The sequence below is a fragment of the Podarcis tiliguerta genome (genome assembly GCF_965153285.1).
Source record: "Podarcis tiliguerta genome assembly, chromosome: 4".
Lineage (NCBI taxonomy): Eukaryota > Metazoa > Chordata > Lepidosauria > Squamata > Lacertidae > Podarcis > Podarcis tiliguerta.
The window spans coordinates 25,417,059-25,441,813 of NC_139537.1; the positions used below are offsets into that span (position 1 = coordinate 25,417,059).

Consider the following 24,755-nt stretch of genomic DNA (forward strand, 5'->3'; position numbering starts at 1 on the left):
GTGGCCATTATTTTTGCTGACATCATATTGTTATTATAAAGCTATAGAAAGTAAAGGTAAAGGGACCCCTGACCATTAGGTCCAGTCGTGGCGGACTCTGGGGTTGCGGCACTCATCTCGCTTTATTGGCCAAGGGAGCCGGCATCCAGCTTCTGGGTCATGTGGCCAGCATGACTAAGCCGCTTCTGGTGAACCAGAGCAGCGCACAGAAAGACCATTTACCTTGCCGCCAGAGCGGTACCTATTTATCTACTTGCACTTTGACGTGCTTTCGAACTGCTAGATGGGCAGGAGCTGGGACAGAGCAATGGGAGCTCACCCCATCGCGGGGATTTGAACTGCCGACCTTCTGATCGGCAAGTCCTAGGCTCTGTGGTTTAACCCACAGCGCCACCCGCATCCCTGTATTAGTTTCTAACATTAACTAACTAGCAGTTATGGGTGCCCTTGCACCCCCAAACTCCGTTATCCTTGATCTGTAACAATAGACATGACCACCCACACGACCCAGGTCTCAATTATGCATTCCAGGTTAATGGGTTGATCTGACTTAAGTTTTGAATAACAGCTGATTTCCGTTTCATTGATCTGGCATAAAGCAGCAAGGTGTTGAGAACCAATGGGAAATATGTAGGGGAAGCCCCTTGCCAGGGAACAACAAATAGATTAAAGACCAAATTAAGTACAGTATTAGCTGTTATAGATAAAAAAAGGTAAAGGGACCCCTGACCATTAGGTCCAGTCGTGACCAACTCTGGGGTTGCGGCGCTCATCTCGCTTTATTGGCCGAGGGAGCCGGCGTACAGCTTCCGGGTCACGTGGCCAGCATGACTAAGCCGCTTCTGGTGAACCAGAGCAGTGCACGGAAACGCCATTTACCTTCCCGCCGGAGCGGTACCTATTTATCTACTTGCACTTTGACGTGCTTTCAAACTATATATATAGATAGATAGATAGATAGATAGTTATATATAATTGTAGCTATTTGAAAACACATGTAAAGCTTCCCTCTGTTATGCTCAAGAAGTCTAAGTTGGCAGTAGCCCCACTCCCAAATGGAGTTTCAAATAGGTGAGTTACAATGGCATAATTTACCTTGGTGTAAATTATATTGGCTTTTGATAGTTTGGATTGATCTGCCCATTGGACTACATTCAATGATGCTTTCTCCCAGACATGTATGCCTACCCTTTTACATAAGAGTAAACCCCACTGAACACGGTGGGGCTTACTCTTGAGTAAACACGAATAGGATTGTTTTCTTAATATATTGTTCTATACTCTTTAAAGGAAGGATGAGAAATAAATTGTAAATTTCACAGATTGGTTGAAACAAAGGAGCAAACATCTTATTCTATTTATGTCTAGAAGTTTATCCTAGTGTGGAAGTCTGCCTTTAAAGGAAAACCAAATCTTTACTACAAGGCTACATTCCTTTCTGTTATGCAGCCTAAACATGAAGATGATGTCAGTAATGTACGTGTAGTGATGGTGTCCAGTCTATATCCTACAAGAAAAACTTTGAAATGTAAATGTTTCATCTCTATAGTCATTTCCTCATCAACAAACCAAAACACTCAATAAATAAATATATTTAGTGACGAGCCTGATTTTTTTCTAGAAGTTTCACTAAACAGGAACACGCAGTTGTTTCTTTTTGTTCATCCTACATCACATCAGTTGGGAAAAAACCCACTTACCTATATCAAATTATAAGAACCTTTGTAGTTACTATTATCTTGAAAAATACAAACTAAAACATATAGACAAAAATCTTAAATTACTTCCTGCTTTGCAGTTGTTTTTCTGGATCCTTCAGACAAATAAAATTGAATGAAGTGTCAAATATTATTAGCACATATTTTTTGATAATATACCATACTGGAGCTGGAGAAAATGTGCCTAGTAGCTATATGGGAAGAAGCACAGCAGCCACAGAAGGGGCAGTGATAGTGGGTGACCCATAATGGCAAAAACACTGGTGTAGCATTGCCTTTCCCAAATCTGTCCTTTGAATACTGACTAGGAGCATGGTGCTAATGGCATCACTTTAAAATTCCCTTTGCAGTAGAGACAGGCCTCATTTTTTCCTTTGCTGCTTTAGCTTCCCACACATTCAGCTCTGGGGCTATTGCCACCATAGCCATATATTCAATTCTGGCTCTTCCTGCAGCAAAGTTGTGTACCCTCACTAGCTAATGTCCCTTGTCCTTCCTGGCATACTTATTGAGCCAATTTTGTTGTGTAAGCTCTTGCTGGAAACAACCTTTGAAACACATCCTTAAGTTGGTAATGAAATTCTTTTTTTGTCATTTTTAAGACTTTTTTTTAAGAAAAGGTTGTAAACATTTTTGGGATGTATTGTAATTATGTGCATGTAATAAATTATTTTCATTTATTAAGAGTTTCATTTACTTCTTTACTCCTCCATTGTAATTACATTTGTTTATTTACTCATACAACTACTTTTGTAAAAGTCCACCCTGGACCCACTTGTTTGTGACAACAACCCTGAGGTCGTAAATAATCCCTTTTTGGAAGGGATGCAACACAGCAGTTGCAGGAATTCTTGCATGAAGTCAATTATTGTGACCCATTTCAAACAGGTACCAGTAACTGAAGAAGTGTGCATGCACACGAAAGTTTAAACTGTACCCAGAACAAACTTAAAAGGTACCCCTGCCCGTACGGGCCAGTCATGTCCGACTCTAGGGTTGCGCGCTTATCTCGCTCAAGAGGCCGGGAGCCAGCGCTGTCCGGAGACACTTCCGGGTCACGTGGCCAGCGTGACTAAGCGGCATCTGGCGAGCCAGCACCAGCGCCACACACGGAAATGCCGTTTAGCTTCCCGCTATAAAGCGGTACCCATTTATCTACTTGCACTTAGGAGTGCTTTCGAACTGCTAGGTGGGCAGGAGCTGGGACCGAACGACGGGAGCTCACCCTGCCGCGGAGATTCGAACCGCCAATCTTGCGATCAGCAAGTCCTAGACACTGAGGTTTTACCCACAGCACCACCCACGTCCCAAACTTAGTTTGTCTCTAAGGTGCTACTGGACAATATATATATATATATATATATATAGGCATGTGGGCCTTCCTATTCCTCATGTTCACAATTGAAGGCAATTTAGGTGGTGCAGCAAGTATTAGTGCACATTGATTTAATGAATAAATGAATTTAATCTTTCCATTTTTTTAGTGAATAAGCATAGGCATAGCCAGGATTTTTGTTAGTGGAGGGCAGACTTTTGTTAGGTGGGCAGAACCTCAGATTTTTATTGGTTTTGATTTATTTAGGGGGCAGCTGCCCACTGCCCCACCCCTTAACTACACCAATGTGAATAAAAATTCTTTTCTTTCTTTTTAAAAAATATGTCATTAAATAAACTGTTATTAACCAAAAAGAATGAAAACATGCATAAAACAGAAACATACATTCCCCTGATCCACTCAAACTTGTTTGAAAAGGAGCTATACTTACAAGCTGAATGAGCGTAGCTGAAAGTCAAGCAGATGCCATGGGATCATGGGGAAGAGGTTATTCAATAACTGTTTGAGAATGTGTTCCACTTCCAACTGTGTCCCCTACAAATTTGGAGTATAGAATATTATCAGTCAAACAATCACAAAAGGTTCTGCCACTGGATTCATTTCTCAATTATACAAGAAAGAATGTAAAGGAGATGGGCCTTTCTCCTGGGCATGGTCGGACAATTGGTGCCAAAGAAGGACAGAACTTTTTTTATGTATGCCACAACAGCAGCAAGAATACTTATCGCAAAGTACTGGAAGACACAAGATCTACCCACCCGGGAAGAATGGCAGATGAAGCTGATGGACTACATGGAATTGGCAGAAATGACTGGCAGAATCCGAGGCCAGGGAGAAGAGTCAGTGGAAGAAGATTGGAAAAAAATTAAAGTATATTTACAGAAATATTGTAAAATTAATGAATGTTAGAAGAATGCTGGAATGAAGTTATATGGTTTTAGCAGAAATGTTATAAAGAATTAAGTAAAAACTGATTGTTAAGGGGTTAAAGTGAAAAATTTAAAGTTAGATTGTGTTAAGATAAATTTCAGAACAAAAAATTGAGAAAGATGGAAAGGATTTGCTGAAATAGCTAATTGAACTAGAATACAAAAAAGGGAGGTGTGAGGAGGTTGATGAAACCAGTAAATGAAAGGTAAAGATATGGAAACATTGGATGTGTTTTTAAATTTGTTTTGTTTTTCTTGTTGTTTAGATGTATTGTTTCATCTGTTTTTTTATATAATAATAATAATAATAATTATTTTTGATGTATTGCTTGTTAAATTGTTTATTGTTCTTTTTTTCTTTTTCTACCTTTTTCTTTTTCTGTAACTATTAAATTTTAATAAATATTTTTTTTAAAAAAAAAGAATGTAAAGAAGATGAAAGGTGAAGAGAGTTAGATTTCTGAACATATTCTACGAATTATAATCAATAGACATGTCTGGACTTTGAGAGTATTGAATTTAGCTACCCTGTGGACACTGGCAGATTTATAGGTATATGCCATATGTACAAAATTGGAGCCTCGTGGGAGGAGGAAAGGGCAAATGCTTGCGCTCTTGGAGCAATCTGTTTTATCACTATGTTGATTCCCTCCCTCTATTTTAAACCAGTAGTGGAATCATCTTATTAAACAGAGGTTCTTCTTTGTGGAGGCAGATGCACTGTGTGCACACTAATGCCATTTATTTCTGAGGCTCATAATTCTGAATCATATTTCCACCTGCTCAGGCTGGGTCACGCCAAATTTGATTAGGCAGAATAATACCTGCCCCCTTAAAAACGTCAAAAATTATTTACATTCTACTGTCTCTCAAGTGCATTTAACTCCCCCCCCCCCAGGGGGGAACTCACAGGAACTCCGTCCCGGCACCTCTCAGGTGAGCACCATTACCATTCTCGGAGAACAAAGGAGTTGTTCATTGCGAGTTGTGGCACCTCTTTTTCTAGAAAAATAGCATTGGGCTATTGTGCCAGAGGATACCTGGGTGGGCCCTTTCCCCTCACCTGAGAGCAATAATAGAGTGGTGTGTGAGAAGCCAGAGGGAGAGCCATGCTTGTTTTCTGCTCTCATCCAACCAAGGCTGTATGACTATGGGACAAGCAAGGCATTGTGGGGTGTCAATGCTAAGCACCCCTGCATGGTAGGCTCAGGTTATGTGTGTAAAATGAACCATATATCATAAAAGCACCACAGTCTCCACTGAACAGAGATTGAGGTGGCATGCAACTGTGTTGTTTTTTGACAGCCCAGGTTTGAACAGTTACTGAAGTAGGACGCTTAAGAGTGGCTAGTAGAAAGAATATCCGCTTTACTGATTTTACAGTGTATTGGTATTACACAAAACTTGTTACTCGCTTTTCATTGTAAAAACCTCCAAGCAGGGTACAATACCAAGATGGTAACACAGCAAAATCAAACAATTAAAACAAGCAAGCCAGACCGCGTTAACTTAAGCAGCCACTTACAAAGCTTAGCTGAACCCTTTCTGAGGTGTTCCAAGGTTGTGCTGAGGTATTTTTTGTCCGAGTTTGGACTGGGGCCAACACGTTATTTTCAAGTATAGGGCTATAACGCTTTCTTGGTCGCTTAGGCGTTTTTAAAGGGCTGTTACTTGTCTTTCAACCGCTGCTTTTGTTTCTCAGCTTTAAAAAAATGCCTCACACGTCGCCTTTATTGCGTTTTACTGGAGTTCTGCTGTCGCGCTCCGTACCGGGACGCTTCAGACAGTTTTAATGTTATTATCAGCTAGGGGCGTATTGAACCTTTGACGCTGAGGCAGGAGCTGCGGGCGAAAGAGGGGAAACACCGCGCGCCGCTCCCCTCACGCTCCCTCGACACGACGCCGAGAGGAGGGAGCCGTCCTCTCTTTCGGCGCCAGGGCGAGCCCTTTACCTCGCCGGCCCTCGCTCGTTCCCGCCCGAGCTTTAACACTTCTCGCGAGAGCCACCCTGTGCGCACGCACGCGGGACGTCACTGCCCTCGCTCGTAGCTGGCGGAAGGAAGAGGGAGCGGGTGACGGTGCAAAGATGGTAAGCGGCATTCAGTCAAAGAACGTGGGCTTGGGGCCGGGTCACCATGGGGGCGTCAGGAGAACTGGCGTCACGATAGCCGGGGGGGGGGAGTTCAGGGGAGGGGGGTCCTCTCTCTATCTCTATCCGCCTCACGAACATAGGGAGCTGCCTTAATGCCGAGTCAGAGCCGTTGCTCCACCTAGCTCGGTATTGTCCGCACTGACTGGCAGCGGCTCCCCGGGATTTCAGGCTACGGTCCCTCCTAGGCCCACCTGGAAGACTGAACTCGGAGCTTTCTGCGTGCGAAGGGGGTGCCATCCTCACTCAGCTGCGACCCTCCCTCCCTCTCGAGTCGCGGCCGGGCTGAGGGGATCCTAATGAGAGATGCCCCCCCCCCGCGCACACTTCGCATTGAAGCCCCCTCTTTCCCTCCCGACATGCGTTGTCTGGAAGGGGTTCCCGCCTGCCGAATTCCCGGGGCGTCCAGACGTGTCCATGTCTTCACCGTGAAGAGGGAGCTGGGAATTCATGGCCTGGACGCTGCTATAAGTGGATGTGCCAGTGCCGGATTTACTTGTAAACTAAAGAAGCTATAGCTTAGGGCCCCACTCTCTTGGGGCCCCCCAAAAAAATTAAAGGAAAAAAACAACTGGATGTACATTTCCAAAATATAAGATAAAAAATAAAATAAAACCTACATACAGCAATAGTGTTTAGTGTTGGGTAGGCTCCTATGATCTAAGTAGTGGGCCCCGCATATAGCATGTATTCAACACAAAAAACCGACAATTTGTTGTTAACAAAGGACAGCTGGACATATAAAGGGCCCCATTACCTTCAGTAGCTTTGGGCCTCATTAAACCTACATCCAGCCCTGGATGTGCCCTTTGAGATTTATTTATTTTTTTAAAAATTGTTCCAGTTTCTGTTTTGCTTCTCTTTGTCCAGATTTCCCCTTTTTATCACAGTTACTCGGGAATCTCACTATTTGTATTTACTGGAGTAATGCTCTTGTGTAGGATTGTAGCCTTTTTCTTTATGTATGGGCCGGGGGGGGGGGGGGGAGGCTTTAATGCATAAATGTAGCTGGTGAAACTCTTCCCACCAAGTCACTCTGTGCCAAGAAAGCCTCACTTGCTAAATTTCTGTATGGTTTTTCCTGAGATGGAGATAAGAGATGTAATTTTTTTCTTCACTAGTCATATTTCTGCGTGGTAGGCTTTTGTCAAAGGCACAGAGGAAGAAAAAAGATCAGCTGGTGACAGATACATCTGGCATCCTCCTTTGTATTCACCATGAACTACAGGTGGCGAATTCTAGAGTACAGATATTGACTTCCAGCACCAGGCTGTCAGTGAGGTGTAGTGAAGAATATAACAAACATCCATATAATGTAAATTCATAGCAAGAAGAAATGGTAAACAGAACAGCCACAGGTAGAAATGTTCCAATTAAAGATAAAAAGGAATTGCATTGTGGGGTAACTGTTATACACAAGTTGTTGCTTGGGTTCACCATTGGTGTAATGGGTAGAAAGAGTTGTCACAATTGATGTAGAAAGTACAGGGCTGAAATGCACTATTGACACCTGGCTTCATCATAACTTAAGGGATGGTGTAATATTTTTAAGGGGGGGAAATTAACCCACTCCGGAGCAACAAAATACATTTCCTCTGTTTTTTGCCAGTGTTGCTGGGTCACTGTCTACTGGCCATTCCCAAAGATTTTGCAGGCTTACTTTGCAAACATCTCACTTCCACAGGGAAGCAATAGAACAGTTGTGTCAGTGTCGCTGTCGGAGGGATTTCCTGCAGTTCAGTCCTTTTATTTACTTAATCTATCCAATTTCAGACCCTGTGCTGTAATAATTCAGCTTGCTTTTAATTTATGCACTCCAAATATTTGCAAAATGGAGGTGTATGTTTGTGTAAAGGAAGCGCCTGGAGATTCCAGCCAGGATTGTGTGTGGTGCAAAAAACTATACAGACTGTTTGCAAGAGACACAAACAATGTACAACTAAAATAAACAAGAAAAGCTGATGGTGGGAAAGGAAACAGAAATGCTGCTTATACTTGCTGGAATCCTGACTTCTAGTCCAGTCTCCTGTCCGGTAGCCCATATTGCGTCAGTTTGCATGTCTGTTCATAAATCAGTCTGTTATGTATCCCCTCACCTTTTTTGTGGACTTTTTCCCTGGTTTTTGTCTACTGCGGTGTGTTATTAATAGTAAATAACTGCTCACAAGTGCATGTAAAGTTCCAAAACTGATCTCTTTCATAGAGAAGAAATTGATATGCTGGACAGAACAATGGAGAATAATAGTGTTCTCTTTGTGTTACAAATATTAACTAAGCTAATTTTAGATCCACTATTTCTGTTGCTTTATTTTTCTTATCTCTGCAGAATTAACATTGTAATATGTTTATTTCTTAAGCACGTTCATGAAATCAAGAGGCAAGCAGAGTACCCAATATAAAAGGCCTGACAGTGCTCACTTTTCTCTTCCCACCTGCTTTGTACAATTGATGGAAGAATGCCTTTTTCTAAACCAGGTCGGCAGACTGGCACCTGGGGATTAGTAGGAAAGTGCTTACATTTTCATTAGCAACTGTCTGATTGACCTAGGCTTCCCATATTAGAATTGCTTTTGGAGAGTTTGGTCAGAAGACCACTTAAAGAGCATCAGAGTGAGATTTAGAACATGAAGAACAAAGCAGTGTTCAGCAAATTAGAATACTTACATGCAAGACACCTGAGAGATTGTATTTGGGTTTAAACTCTTTTACATACCATGAGCAGCAGGTAAGTGTTATTGGGGCCCACCATGATGAAGCCATTTATAGACAGTTTGAGAATAAATCACAGTGGATTATAATAATAATTTTATTATTTATGCCCCACCCATCTGGCTGGGTATATTCCCCAAACTGAAATTTGTGTCCATATTTGGTAGATGAAGTACCTTTGGGAGTCAACATGTATGTATTGCTTTATTTTCTACAGATCTTGTCTGCCTTCTAAAGTAGCCTAAATTTTGATTGGTGTGATCTCTAGTTAAGAAAGTTACTAAATTAAGAGTGGCTGGGGAAACCCAGCCAGATGGGCGGGGTACAATTTTATTATTATTATTATTATTATTATTATTATTATTATTATTATTATTAAATTAGACCCCTTGGGTGGGATTCAACTAAGAAGCTCCATGCAAAGAAGCCCCGTGCGAGGTCTTCTGCTTGCACAGAGGGATTTTGCCTTTCTCTCCATGCCCCCTAGCATTGGCGCTGGGAGAGTTGGGAGCACCCCCAGAACAGTGCAGTTGGGAATCATTCTGTCCAGCAAGCTGAAACGCTTGCACAGAGGGAACATTTATAGTAGCGCAAAATTGAATTCCACCCCTTGAAAACATAACTAGCAGCAGTCATATTGAAAGCATTCTTGAGTTGTACATTCCTAATAGTAACTTATCTCCATTTCAGAATACCAGAGCATTTGGATCTCAACTGAAGGACTGTGTTCCAGTTTCTGATTTTTCAGCTGCTGGAGCATTTGAAAGCTGTGATGTGATAAACAGAGGGTAAGCGCTAGAAAGCCATTGCAATACATTGGTGAATTCCTTGTGCGCCCTGATGGCGGAGATCCAAAGTGTGTTTGAAATCGTTTTTCTCTGCCTCCTGGATGAATTGTGTCCTTGGTCTGCTTTTCTTCAAGTGGGTTGTGTAGAGGTGGCTTGGTCAAGACTGTTGAGAGGAGAGGGGGAAAAGAAGCTCTCACTTCCCCACTCGCAAATGAATCCCATCAATCTGCAGCAGTGCTTACCTGGGAAGGTGGTGAGCCCCAAACAGGCCATCTCCACCTCTTCTATCCGTCTTGGATGAAGGACTGCAGTAAGAGAAGTCCCCACTCTGCACCTCTGACTTCAAAAGGAAAGGGAGCTCATCTCTCCCACGTGGGCCGGGCAGTTCCTTAGATACAAAACATTTGTTTACTAAATATTTGCGTGATCTTCCAAAGTTACACCCAGTTATTTGTCTTCATAAATTTATTGACAGTAGGAGCCTTAAATATAGATTCTTTCCACAGAATTGTGGAACTAAAACTGGATCCATCCAAGATTTTGTGTCCGTCTCCAGAGGGCTTCCTGCTTGCCTGAAGTGGAGGAGCCAGTTCAGCCTCTTGAACTGGGTGGAAAGCTCTTTGCCTTCCTTCCTCCAGAAGCAGACAGAACTGCAGTTTCCCAGCAGCCTGCCTCATGGAATGAAGGGACCACGTGAATGTCAGAGCTCCCACATAGCGGGAACAGGGTGAACTTGGTTTGGCCTAGTTTGAAGGTGGAATTTAGAAACTGATCCCATTCCCCTGAGGCTCTGGGCAGAATCATTTTCATCGGTTGGGCTTGACAAGAAGAGAACACTCTTCTGTCAAAACAGACCAGTGGCAGCATTAATCCGTAAACAGACCCTGTGTTGCAATATAGACAAGCTGAACAAAATAACACAACACGATGGCAATGGCCAATAACAATGGCACTAAACACTATTTATAGACTAATACAAATGATCAGAAATTGCAACCAGAGTTTCTAAATCTTCTTAACCAGTCACGGTAGAATAATTCAAAAGTTCGATATATACATAATCTGTCACCAAATATCGCCGGAACAGTTTCCAGATAGCCAATCTGTTTTGTTCAATGCTTCATCAGCCAATCTTGATCAATTCTTCATCAGTCAGACTTGTAAGAATTAATATGAGAAGTCACAGTATCACATGAACACTGATCCAGAGCATTTTTTCTGCAGCACTTATATTTACTTACATGTAAGATTGGCTTGTTAAGAAATTGAACTGCATGCTACTCATATTAATTCTTACAAGTCTGGCTGATGAAGAATTGATCAAGATTGAATTATTCTTCCGTGATTGGTTAAGAAGATTTAGAGACTTTGGTTGCAATTTATGATCATTTGTATTAGTCTACAAACAGTATTTAGTGCCATTGTTATTGACCATCTTGTTGTGTTATTTTGTTCAGTGGCAGCATTAGGTATGCAGTGCTTCTGCATATATGTGGGCAATCATTCCACTAAATACGTAGGCAAGGCATTAGGACTAGTTAAAATAAACCATAGTTCTTTCGTTGAAATGTCTCATGAAATGACAGCCAACATGTTGAGCTATATATTTGCTATCAAATATAATTGATAGGATGGACAATAATGTCCTATAAGTAATCTTTTTTTACATTGTCCCTGTGATTTCCTCACATGTGGCATTAAACAAATCTGAATTTATATATTTAAACCTGCAATACTCCTTACACTTTTGGCAATTTAAAATGTATACCCTGCACAATTTCTCGCTATTATCTCATTTATTTAATGGATATTTTGCAACCACAGAGAGAATACAGGCAGAAGAAGGCAGTCATTTATACTATCTGCATCCAGGGAGCTCATTCCTGATTATCAGTTAAATAAACCTTGCTCTGCTCCCTTGTATGTTGTAGATATTTTAAGAACTTTCTCTGGGGACACCGCTTGTTTACACTGGACTTTTGTCAGGCTTGTTGGACATCACCAAAACACCATGCGAGCAGCATGCATGCTTCCGTGGCGGCACTGCAGAGTAAACTCTACAGTGGTGATCAAGTTTTATTTCAGAAAAATTGTCCGCCATTGTTTATTACTTTTAATGAAAATATGCCATGCCTTTCTAACTCAAGGGACCTTCCAGAATTGTCATAAAGATACACAGACAAATAAGACCACTTGAAAAACATATAATCAAAAAAGCATTGGAAGCATTAAAATAGGAGACAGGAAAAAATACAAAAGCGGATGATCTTCTCGTGGATAAGCTTCAAGGTCCTTGCACAATGCTGCAACAGTTTCTTGTTGAACTATTCAATTTCCCCTGCAATGTCATCTCAGGATATTTCTGAGCAGAAGATCCATCATGTAATTTTTCCTTAAGATGCCAAAGCGGACTTCAAATGCATGATGAATTATGAGTCCTTGGATGGGTGTATGGGTATATTAAATGTAAATCTGATCATAAAAGGGCTGTTTACCCCTGTAAATTTTCTCTTTTTCTTTGAGACATGAATTTCAATTTGCAATTATACTTACACAGTATCTGACCAGTAACTTATTCAGTAGGGCAATAAACAACTATCTGTGTAATGTATATTATTTCTGAGCATTTTAGGTTGTTTTTCTCTTGTTTTTACACTTGTTTTAATGTTTTTAAGTCACTTTGACTTCATCTTTCTGTAAAAAAGCAACCAAATAATATATGAATAAGGCCAGATCGAAGATGAATTGGGCTCAATCAAAGCATAGTATATCCTCTATTGCCCTATATACAATTAACTTAGAGAAAGGTTCTTATTCATTACAAGAGTTTTCTAGGTGCTCAGTCAGAAGATTTTAAAATCAGATGGTTGCTAGCCATTATGGACAGGTTTGTTGCATATCAAATAGCTTCAAATGGACTAGTTTTTGATTCAGAACAGTGTCAACTACCAGAGGTTTTTAAAAAAACAACTACAGTTTTAAGCTTCAATAATTTGCATTTCTGAAAATGTAAATGTTCCTCTTACTCTGGGTTTGTTCTATTTGTTTTTTTTGTAATTTATATTGTTCTGGCTCAGATTCCTGAAAAAGAATGCAAAAATCATTGCTAAGGCTGACACATAGTTGTACTCAGGTTGAGTGTGGTGACTGTTCATTTTGTTTTGCCTATAAAATAAGAAAGGTAAAAAGTTTTATTATACATTAAACTAAAGCCAAAGTTGACAACTCACTCCTCTGCACACGAACTGACCCAGACCCTATGATCATCATCTGAGGCCCTTCTTCATGTGCCCCCTACATGAGAGGTCCAGAGGGTGGCAAAGTGAAAACAGGCCTTTTTGGTGGTGGCTCAGCATTTGTTGAAAGCTCTCCCTGAAGAGGCTCGCTGGCACCTTCATTGCATATATTTAGGTGTCAGGCAAAAACCTTTCTGGCCTTATAAATGTGTTTATTGGATGTGGGGTGCTACTGGTTTGTTTTTGTTTTTATTATTATGTATTTTATGATTTATTTTGTGTCTCATTTTATATTTTTATTTTTTGAACTGCCCAGCAAGCCTTGAATGAAGGGTGGTATACAAATTAAATACCGGTAAATAAAAAATAATAGCCCCACTGCAGATGGGGAGACTCACTTCCAAGAGAATATGCAAACAGGCATTAGACTTTACAGTATTTGTTTCCTGCATACACATAGCTGGTATCATTACTTCCACCCCACTGAAGAAGAGAAAATAGTTCTTTTATGTATTCTATGCCATAAATTCCAGACTTTAGAGCCACAAAACTTTTACCTGGAATTGCTATCCAAAATATTTTGTGAATGCTACTTTGAGATAAAAGTTGCAATACTAATACTGTACATTGTTTTTATAGCTTTACAAATGTGAAGAGTGAACTTTTCCCTGTTCATCCTTTGGAACTATCAGAGAAAAATGTAAGTACACTTCATCTTTTTAGACCTTGGACTGTAAACAGCGCAAGTTGTATACAGTTGCCCCATATCTCACGCCAGAGGTACTGTGCATATGTGAAAACCATGTGCAGCCAAACTGTGTTGCCATTGGATTTGCCCCACAGCTAGCCGTTGAGGGTAAGGTAGCTGGTGAGAAGAGAAAGAGAGAACTCCTGTCAATCCTAGAGCCAGAGAACTAAGTGGGCCTTGCCTGGGAAACAAGGACAAGAGCTTAAAATCTCTTTTTGTGCTGAATCTGCTTGGAGTTACTTGGCGGAAAAACAGCTTGATGCACTCTTGGCCTTTCTTCTCAGGCAAGGCCTGCTTGGTGTGCTGGCTCTGGGAATGTTAGGGATGCTCTCAGGGGACAGTCCAACTGCCTGTGAGATTTCACAAGAGCATCCCTTTATTGTCCATGTATAGTTAAAATCATGCAAGTTAAATATGTGTGTGACGTGGCCATACTATACACTTTTTTCAGTTAACAGTGGATAGAAAACTGTTAATTTTACAGGATAAATACTTTGGCACCAGCTGTGTTTTGGGGGCAAAACTGAAACCTAAAGGCTGCGCTCCCAAAGCTACTTTCATGGGAGTAAGCCCAGTTGGGATTGGTGGGACTTCTGATCAATGTTTGGGATTCTATTTTCAGTTGGCGGTCTTTGCTATCGGAAAGCTTTTAACCCATCTTGAAAGGGCAGATCCAAGCTGGTTGAACAGTGCTTGATGAGCAGTACAGAAGGGTGGCATAGGAGGTGGCACAGAAGTCATGTGGTTATTGTAGTTCATAAATTGATGTATATTAATAGAGGGTCTTGAAAAGAGATTTGAAGGGGGAAAAGAAAAGAGAAGAAACGTGTGTTCATAGCATGAGGAGTAAAATGTTAGCAGCTTGCAATGATGAATGTGGGAGAGTGAGACAATGGGGTTGATAAGTGACTCAATAAGGAAAGGAAGAAAGGAAAGTTGAAACAGGGAGATGTCATGAGGCAGAAGCATAGAGGCTATCTGCCTTTATCCTCAAATCTCCACAAAGGATGCATGAATATTTTCTTCTTGTTTACATACTCTGTTCAACAGTGGAGCCGGGAAGAAGCAAAAGAATCTTTTGAAATGGTTTTACTTACCACCTTTTTTGTCAGTGTAACTTATGGTGGGTTGTTAGGTCACATGACTGAGCTGAATGGAGTTCAGAATGTGGGTCAGTCTCCTCCTTCCCCATTCTGCCATTTCCCAGGAGTAGCCCCTTTTCAGGACTTACTTCAGCCTCAGGCAGGCTAGAGAATTTAGGCCAGCATATCTCCAGCTGAGCCAGGATGAGTCAGACCTGCTCATTCCAAACTCCTCTCATTTCATTGGATCTTGGGTTTGGAATGCTCCCACAATGGGCTTGGATAGTCAAATGGATGGATCACTCAAGCATCTATAAGATGGCAAATAAACACACCTCTTACTCTCTCACACACCCTTCTGTAATTAGTCAGATGTTAGCATTCCTTCAATACTGAAAGTAATTCATTTAACATTAACATGAATGGGATTTGGGTTATTTGGCAGTATTTTACTTTCACCATGAGGTGGAGTCAGATGTACTCTGCTTGCAAGAAACAGCATGTTGTGGTGGATTGATAAGGGTGCGTATAAATTCCAGCTTTTCTGTGAGTGGAAGTATTTAAAGTAAGCTAGGAAAATACGTTTATGTGAAGCATTATAAACATTTTTTAACAACGGAAGTCACATTTCCCCAATTGTTATAGAACACAAGTATATTCTTAACACTTTGTTTTGTAGTTTTCATTGAATCAAGATAAGATGAATTTTTCTACTCTGAGAAATATTCAAGGGCTGCATGCACCGCTGAAGCTGCAAATGGAATTCAAAGCAGTGAAGCAGGTATGCTTTTTCATTTGTTTTCAGTAATTTGTTTTGCCCAGCATAATGTTCTAAAAGCACCTGATAAAATAGCATTAGCTTCTTACTGGTTTTAATGATTAAGACTTACAACCACTGTAACATCAGTGATTCGTTTGAACTGAGAAAGCCCAGGAGTTGAACCTTTTGAACCGGGGGGAGTGGAGATAAAGGGGAAGATCTGAGTCATTTTCCAGATAATCATCTTGTCATGTAGGACTGTCACCTGAATAAATTAATCTTTTATCACAATCCTGTGTATGTTTACTTCGATGTAAGCCCCACAGTATTCAAAGAGGCTTATTTTCAGGTAAGAACACATAGGATTGCACCACTAGTTAATTAACTGTATCAGTTTATTCAATTAAGTCTACATAAATAGGTATATTATAAACTAGCACCATTGAACTCAACAGGTCTTTCTTCTCTGTAGACACATAGAAGATTGTACTTATGATCAAGCAAGGCTTCATGTTGCAACTATAGCAGGCCTGGATAGCTCAGCTGGTTAGAGCGTGGTGCTGACAATACTAATGTTGTGGGTTTGATCCCCGTATGGGACAACTGCATATTCCTGCATTGCAGGGGGTTGAAATAGATGATCTTCAAGGTCTCTCATTTGGTTGGTAATTACGCATGCACAGTTTATTTGTTGAACAAAATCTTCCTGACCAACTGTTGTACTTTATAGGCCCAGCGTCTTCCTTTCCTTAATAGTTCTAACCTGTCCCTGGATATCTTGAAAGGCAACTATGACTGCATTGGTTTTGAGGATATTCTGAATGGTAAGGAAAATTCCACAAAATTGAGAGAAATCTAGTATTTTAAAGCTACAGGGAAGAAAATGGATTGTAAAGATCACAATTCATCTCTAAGCCTCAGGCCCTGTTCAAAGGTTGCTGCACCAATATGAAAACCACTTTTCACATGCTGGAGTCCCACTGTGTAGCTATGTACTACACATGACTGTTGCAGCTGTGTTACTGGGAAACAACTGTATTTTTTTGTGCATTTATATCCCACCATACTTTTTTCATGGAATTCCAAGGCTACATCTCTAAGCATTAAGCAGACCCAGGCCTACTTAGCTTCAGCAAGATGGTGGCCTGATGTGCCTTCACACCGTACCCTGAGATCCTCATGACCTGCCTGTAGCCTTCCCATAGGTAGCAGTGTCTGGTTGGATGCTGTGAGGAAACGGGAGACAATAGGCCTTTCGTCTGATACAGAAGGGCTTTTCTTACGTGGGTGAGCCCAAGCAAGTGCCTATGCAGAATTTAAAGAGCAGAAACAACTTGTTTTCAGGAGTACAATCCAGGGCTCGAATGAGATCTCCACTGCTGATAAAAGGTTTAGTTAGAATTTGTCACCTGTTCAGGGAGAAAACATTGGCCTCCGTCCAGGCCCCTTTTCCCAACCCTCCTACGTGAACAGTTAATTAGAGGTGTGCTGATCTGTTTTCAGTTCATGTGGGGTGCAGGGGGTTGAGTGGAGCAAATAGCGAGCCTTCTGCTGCACTTAGTTAAAAGTTGTATCTTGCATGCTGATACTTGTTCTGTCAAAGTTGTGGATTACTAAAATATTAAACCTGTTTTCCAGACCCGGCACAGAGTGAAGTAATGGGAGATCCTCATCTGTTGGTTGAACACAAACTTGGTTTATTATAATGCACACATACTCCATCCTTCTGTTCATGAAAATGTTTCTTACCTGTGTCCCTGTAGGTTCAAGTAAACCATATTAAACGATAGCCGTACAGTGCTTGTTTTGATACACACAATCTCTCACCTACCTTGATAAAAAAGGCACATTAAATGCTTAAATATATTACTTTTTGTTCTGTGTTTACTGTCAGTACAAATGTCTTGTAATTGGGTATTTTTTAAAATTGGGAAATACATCTCTATTCAGGGCAATTACTGTTTCATGTCTGGAACTGTAGACATTAAAAAGTCTGTAGAAAAAGGACATTTTAGATTGAATGTTCTTGTAAAAGAACCTTTTGCCATATATAACCCAAGTATTTTCTGTTTAATCTTTCTTTCCTTGTGCTTGATGACTTGACATGCCATCTTTTAAAAACAATGAATAAAATTTTCTATAAATGCTGTGACTTTTCAAAATATTTAGTCATATCTACAAAGTTCCTCACCTCAAGCAGCACCTGCTTCCATTACTCAGCCATTCCCTTTCACCTTAGCCTAGATCTGTTTACTCTGTTCACAACCAGAATTTACACTGGCCTAACTAGCTGGGATCCTTTTACTTCCAACACCACTGCCCTGCCAGCTGAAATGCCACCCACCCTTCACAGATGGCACCCTTCCTCACTCATGTACAGAACACAAGCAAGCTGCCAGGCAAACCAATCGGCACCAGTCTCTATGTGCTCCATTACAGAAGAGCTGTAGCTTAGCAGTAGAACATTTGCTTTGCGTGCCGAAGGCACCTGGTTCAGTCCCTGCCATCTCAAGGCAGAGATGAGAGAGAACCACTGACAGACAGTGTAGGCAGCTTCCTTCCTCTCCCTTAATTCCAGTGCCCAACAAAGTGGTGTTACTGGTTATACTTCTAAAGTTGTTGTTTCCACCGCATCTTGCTTATAACGCACCCATTTATCTACTCAAGTCTTCCCCATTTTTCCGAGGGGTCTGATTCATATGTGGTGTGCCTAGAGTATTGGATTAGAATTGTGAAGCCAGGTTTGATCCCCGTTCAACCACCACATTCACCTTGAGTCAGTCATTCTGCTCTCAGCCTAACCTCCCTTCAACAGAAAAGGGGGGTACTGTACTGGGTGTGCCAACTTTGGCTCCTTGGAGGAAATGTAGTAATATACCAGCTAACAGTCCTATACCCAGACAGTCAGTGGTTGCCCTAGAGCAGAGCTTTCCAAACTCTTTGTTTTGTGATACATTAGTGTGTTGGCTGCAGTGTGCAGGTGCATCAGGCAAACGCTCCATACACTCCTCCTGGGGCTGGAAAAGGGTTAGTTTAACTTCTGGTTTGCTAGTAAAACTGAATTCCTGTGTCATGAAATGATGCATGTCTAACAAGTTTGGAACGCTCTGCCCTTAGAGCATGCTGCTCTGTAATAATCACATTTCCTCATCCTAAAGCCGTAATAATCAAGGGTTCTTGTAAGGAAAAGCAGCAAATGACATGTTTCTTGAAAGCCAAGGAGAACCTTGGGACCAAATGGCAAAATGGGTGGACACCAGTGTACAGTAGGCTATGCAAGTCAGGTTTTCCCACAAACATCCACCTTCCATTTGGTTAAGCAAGAGGCAGTATCCCAATTCAAGGATTCCCTCCTGCGAAACAAAAGCACTCGAGGCTGGTGTGGAGTCTCACTGACTTGAGTAGAGAAGCCTTGGGGGTTGTGTGGCTGTATTCCTCCCTCAGGCCTGAGGATTGCCACTCACAATTTATGTGGTGATGCTGTTTCATGACTACCTTCTCTCCTTTTTGCTTAACGCAGATTCAAAGTTTGGTTCCACAGGAATAAATATTCCTCATGGAGACAACTTTGCCTCAGTGAAGGAGATGAATTCTTATCTTGGTTGGAAGCAATCGGTATGCATTCCTAAATACTTGTGATGCTTTTGGACCCAGTTTTAGTGTTTGAGCTGCCAGATACTTGACGATCCTCTTGCCTCATGAAAGTGCAACACGTTTTGTGGGGTAGCCCGCAGGAAATATTAAAGATGGAAAAGCTGTAGGATCTCATGTTCTTGAATTGCTTATTCATGACAGGGAAATTTGAGCTAGTAAATTCCCAAGACTTCTTTGCCCTCCCTTTTTTTAAAGAATATCTCACTGCAATGAGGGAAATTCTCTTGAATAAAATATTTCATTGTACGCTGGGAAGTATGAAATCTTTTGCCACATGTTAGCTTCATCTTAGGAAAAGTTGTATACTGGAACTTGGGTGCTGTTTAAATAAGTAAGCAGCTTTTGCAACACCCTTGCATTATGTCCTGTGGGCTAGTGATTGCCAAAGCAAGAACATTTTTAAATGACAGCAGGGCTGTTGAGTCCATGAAAATGCACCTCCCATGCAAACGGTGTAACATGTAAAGGGTACTGATTAAGTCTTAACTGAAGAAATAACCTTGTGGAAACCACAAGGCTTTTAGAGGTCTTGCTTTGACAAAGTACATTTGCTTACAATTCTCACACCCTAAGATGCAGCTCAAAGTCAGATTCTGAATTAGTCAGGTGTTTCCAGTTGAAAATTTAGTTGCATTATTTCCACCCCAATATACATCTTTAGAGTTTGCAAATTGATCCAGATTTGATAAATTGGCTCCTGTGTTTTCCTGCTCATGCAAGCAGTTTTTTTGTGATGCCAAGGTAATTCATTGCTTTTTACCGGAGAATCTCAAAGAGAAAGTAAAAATACATTCAATAAATAATTTTTTTAATAAACTTGTAATACCAAGAGTGTTCATAGCAATCAACCAACAACGAAAATATCCTTCCACATGCAACTGAAAGTTGGAACACTAAAAGCAAAGGCCAGAAAATCCAACCATGAAGGCCCAAATTCCTGAGTTTTGGTAGCACCAGGCAAACTTCTAGTACCAAAGTAAGTGAAGAATTACCAGTCCCAGAACCCTCTAGCTCCTCTTTCTTAGCCCACCTGTAGGTTCCTAGGAATGCTTTTCCACCTCTTGCTCTGGTTGGAAGATTAAAGCCTTCTGAGCTCCTAATCATGTTACCTAATTATTATAGCTTTTGTGCCGTCAGGTGGTATGCTTCTGAATATCAGTTGCTGAAATCTACAAGAGAGGAGTGTACTATTGCACCCAGAACCTGCTTGTGCATATCCCACTGCGATGCTGTGCTAGATAGGCCACCAGTCTAATCCAGCAGGCTGTTTGTTACTATGTTATGGTTCAGCTTCATGGCACTAAAAGATTTTAGTAAAAACAACCAGCTTACGAGTTCAGGTTCGGTTGTAATCACAAGCACCTGCATGTGATAATGCCACACTGGTCTGTGATATTCTAATGTGATCTTTGACCCTAAACAAATTGCTCTTTGCTTGTCCATTCAAAACCAGACAACTAAATGTCATTCTTACTTGACTTCTGAGACGTAAATTCTAAAAATGGATTTACTGGCATGTAAATTAATGTATAATATAATCATTTCCCTCTTAATCTACACTTCAGTCCTTCGCATACTAATTCTGCTTAAACTGACTCGTTTTTTAGATAAACTTGTTCTATCATAATCAGCTTGAATTGCCATGTTTCTTTCTAGAGACTTGATTACATGTGAAATAATTGTTTTAAGAAGCACTGATACAGATGTCGTTCAAAAATGTTTTATTTATCTCAATATTTTCATTATACACACAAATAAAAGTCAGTCAAGGAAAGTAGTGCAAATATTGTCACGATTATTGCAAAACACACACTCCCAAGGCAGCTCAGTCTTAGAGCCAGAATCAGTGCAAAGATTAACTTGGGCGACCATTGTATAAAAACTTCCAGTTCCATACAGTTTTGAGTGTCTGCACACTACAGATACAGATCGGTTTAAGGCTGCATTCTTATGCACCTATACCTGTGAATAAGTCTCACTGAAGTCAATGTGCCTTACTTCTGAGTAGACAAATATACATAGGATTGCTAAATCATTTGGTTTCCTTAGGAAATCCTGAGGGCTAGTTTTATGAAGAATACAGATCTGAATATGCTCAGCATATTTTAATTCCCAAGATTCTTTGCAGTAAGCTACTACAATTACACTAGTCTAAAAGCAATTGCTTGTTCTTATGCTCTTTTTATAAATCTCCCCCCAGAAGCACACATTTTCTGATCTTTAGCCAAATGATCAGTTCCTTATCTAGATGCATTAGCCACCTGCCAACCTAGTGCTTTCTAGATGTTTCAAGCGACAACTCCCATCAGCCTCAGCCAGCATGGTCAGTGGTCAGGGGTGATGGGAGCTGGAATACAAAGCACCTGGGGGGCACCAACTTGGAGAAGGCCATTTCAGATAAAATACTTTCTTGTTCACTCTGTGCGCTATCAGATCAAGATAACAGAACTTCTCATGAACTTTCACTTTGAGTTAATGTGAAGCCAACTCCAGGCCCAGACTCCGTGGGTGGAGGGCGGCTTTTGCTAACAGCAATAAGACAACCTCTCACAAAAGGAGGAAAGTTAAAGTTCTCTGGTCAGTGAATTGCTATGACCATTTCCACCCAAGCAGCTATTAACTTTGACAAAGCAACTTTGTCCTGAGTAATTAGTGCCAGACGTTATTACACAGCCTGTCTTAAGCCATAACAGTCAGCTTCAGTGCAGTATCTCTCCAGCAAGCTTGCAGTCTTGCTGCTGCTGGTTCGAAGAAAATACAGTCCTTTCTTTTGTTCCATAGCTGTCTGTGGCAGCTTTTGCCAACCTGTTCTCCACATGTGCTGGAGCTGAGGATGAAGAGTTGTAGTCCAAAACATCTACAGGACACCAAGTGGGCAAAGTAAAAGGGCAATCTAAAGGTTACCCTAAAGCAAGGTGGTCCAACAACTCAGACCAAGTTACAGGTAGGTAGCTGTGTTGGTCTGCCATAGTCGAAGCAAATAAACAAAAATCCTTCCAGTAGCACCTCAGAGACCAACTAAGTTTGTTATTGGGATGAGCTTTCGTGTGCGTCTGAAGAAGTGTGCATGCACACCAAAGCTCATCCCAATAACAAACTTAGTTGGTCTCTAAGGTGCTACTGGAAGGATTTATTTTGTTTGTTTCAACTCAGACCAAGTGGGCCACAAGAGCATTTCATCACAGAACCTGAGGGCCACGCACTGTATTAAATTTCCATATCGTCAATCAAAGTGGTGCCCATAAAATGAATTACTGCTAGATGAGACCTTCCCCTGCCCAAAAGTTCTCCACACAACTAGGGGACTCAAAAGCCAGAAGCAGCATTTTGCTTCACGCAGTGTGGAAGAATCAGCCTGGCCCTCTCCCCAATATCTCTCTGGCACGTACTTGGAAAAGAGAAGTTGGCCACTTGGTTCATGCCAAGCTTTGGAAACACTCAGATGCAAGAGGAAGTAAGATTCTCACTGCTTCTGAGCATCTCCATAGTCCAGTAGGAAGCGAGGCCACAGCTTGCGTCCCCTGACACTTTGGTAGACAGGCCCAGTTAGTGGACATCGTAAATAATGGTCGACTACCAAAGCAGCTACATTTGGAAAGCTTCCTCCTTGCTCCCCCACCTTCCAAACTCCTGTTTGTTATAGCTACTGTACAAATCCTACCCTCCATCCAACAAATGTACTATGGCGGCCCAGGCTAGCCACATATACAAATTAAGAAATACAGAGATGTGGAAGAGGGGGCAATTGGGTACATTAGGCTGAGGAAAGAGTGCCCAGTCCGCTGCTCATTTCCCACGCTTCCAAAGCTCCCAAAATGCTATTTACAGTGTAATCAATTATGACCCCAAACAATCTGCAACCTTCACGATCAGGGTGGGGTGGGGTGTAGCAGACATTACATAGGAGATAACATCAATCAGTCTCCTGACTTTTAAAAAATGGAATTTGCTAGGTAAGGCTGCAGTCTGATTGAAGGAAGAGGGTAGGAAAAGATGTTATTATTACTAATTGGATTTATAGCCAAGCTTTCAACCCAAAGGTTCTCCAAATTAATGAATGTTAGTTCATTAAAATAAAGCACAGCAATATCATGGACACAAAAAACCCCTAAAGAACATAAAACATCATTCTAACAGCACACATTGTATAAACAACCTGAATGGATGAGTCCCCAGATATTTTTTCCGCACAGGGAGATAAGCAACTGGGGGAAATAAATTCTGAGTGGGCAAACTGCAGGAAAGAGAAGTGCTGCCCAGCACCTGCTGTTTCCTCACTCCTGACGGCAGTCCGGGTTCGTTAAAAACTCTTTCAGAGACATATCACAATCTTCCCATGGACATCTTAATTTCATCTATGGGGGAGAGGGGTGTGTGGATCACAGAGACTGAGAGGGAGCATTATAAGTCACCAAGGAACTCTCATAAAACCATCAGCATGAAAGCACCTCAGCACTTCATGATACCGCAAAGCAATATATGGCAAGAGGGGAAATAACATCCTAAATGTTAGCGATATGAAAAACTTGCCAGGTGTTGCTTACAACATATTTTATGCGGGGGGAGGGAGGAGAGATGCCACTGAATGGCATTCTCTATACATACTGTCATTATAGAGCATATAAACCCAAGTGGCAGAAGCAGTTTTATCATCTCACTCTCTAATATTAATTTGCTCTGTGGCCCTGAGACAATTTCGATATGAAAAGGTTGTCCACCCAGAGGTGGAAGGTGAAGTTGGCAAAGAGTACCTGCCTCAGAGCAGCATCGAGAAGATTAATGACTTACATATTTGCCAAGCTCTCTGAAGATGAAAAGTGCGGTGCAAGTACAAAATTACACTTTACAGCACATTAACTGTGAACTAATTAGATGCACAGCTCTGGTTCCATCACAGGAGCTCAAAAGAGTTGTAAAAAGAAATGAGGAAGATTCTCCAGACCAGATGGGAGAAAAATGTTAAAGGGCTCAAGGAGAGACAAAATTAAGATTCTTGATTTGGAAAATGTTATTGACAAGGCTTTCTTTCCAGCAAGAAGATGAGAAAGTTTTTTTGGGGTTTAGGGCCATCTCCGCTTAGGGGGAAACTGTCCACCATTGGAATGTGGTCCAAAAGTGTGGGGAGGGGGCAGCACTTTCTCTCTCTCTCCCCCCTTCTCTTCATTCAACCATCATTCATCTTCTCACTCACAAAAACACGTACGGTATTCCCTCACTTGCAAACACAGAAGTTCCCTCTTCTTGGCTGGCATGCACGCAGGTGTGTGTGTGTGTGTGTGTGTGTGTGTGCGCGCGCGCACACACACACACACACACACAGAGAGAGAGAGAGAGAGAGAGAGAGGCTTCCCTCTCCCCATTCACCTTCATCTAGCCAACCAGTCTGATCTGCTACTGCCTTTCTCTGTGTTGTAACTATTTCACTGGCAGAACCACTCTAGCCATCACTGGTGAGTGCAATCAGCACTACCAGAGGTTTGGAAAATGGCCAGCATTCCTACACACACACACACAACCAAACCACAGAGTGTGGGCCAAGAATGGAGCTCCAAAGCACCACTCTATATCTGTGGCACACTATGCCTGACCCACACACAAGCAGGAATGCCTGCCTGCTGTCCCCGCCCCCCCGTAATGGTGGTGGCG

The 24,755-nt window shown here is 41.5% G+C and overlaps 2 protein-coding genes across 8 annotated transcripts in view; one reads left to right on the forward strand and one right to left on the reverse strand.

Moving 5' to 3' along the window:
* The window catches only part of FLT1 (fms related receptor tyrosine kinase 1), a 482,624-nt gene that overhangs the window by 129,366 nt on the left and 328,503 nt on the right, over positions 1–24,755 (reverse strand). For 2 of the 7 annotated variants that reach the window (XM_083437030.1, XM_083437029.1), the window contains exons 1-2: positions 5,936–6,001; positions 3,485–3,588 (exon numbers count right to left, since the gene is read on the reverse strand). The exons of 1 other annotated variant lie outside the window; for it this stretch is intronic. The gene's annotated coding sequence lies outside the window, so the exon portion shown is untranslated. 4 more of the 7 variants (XM_083437028.1, XM_083437027.1, XM_083437025.1 and 1 more) reach the window with 2 other exon arrangements.
* On the forward strand, positions 5,993–17,602 carry POMP (proteasome maturation protein). Its single transcript, XM_083437264.1, has 6 exons — positions 5,993–6,072; positions 9,532–9,629; positions 13,505–13,565; positions 15,375–15,476; positions 16,186–16,279; positions 17,094–17,602. Exons 1-6 carry the CDS (start codon positions 6,070–6,072, stop codon positions 17,159–17,161), a joined length of 426 nt encoding a protein of 141 aa, XP_083293390.1. The 5' UTR covers positions 5,993–6,069; the 3' UTR covers positions 17,162–17,602.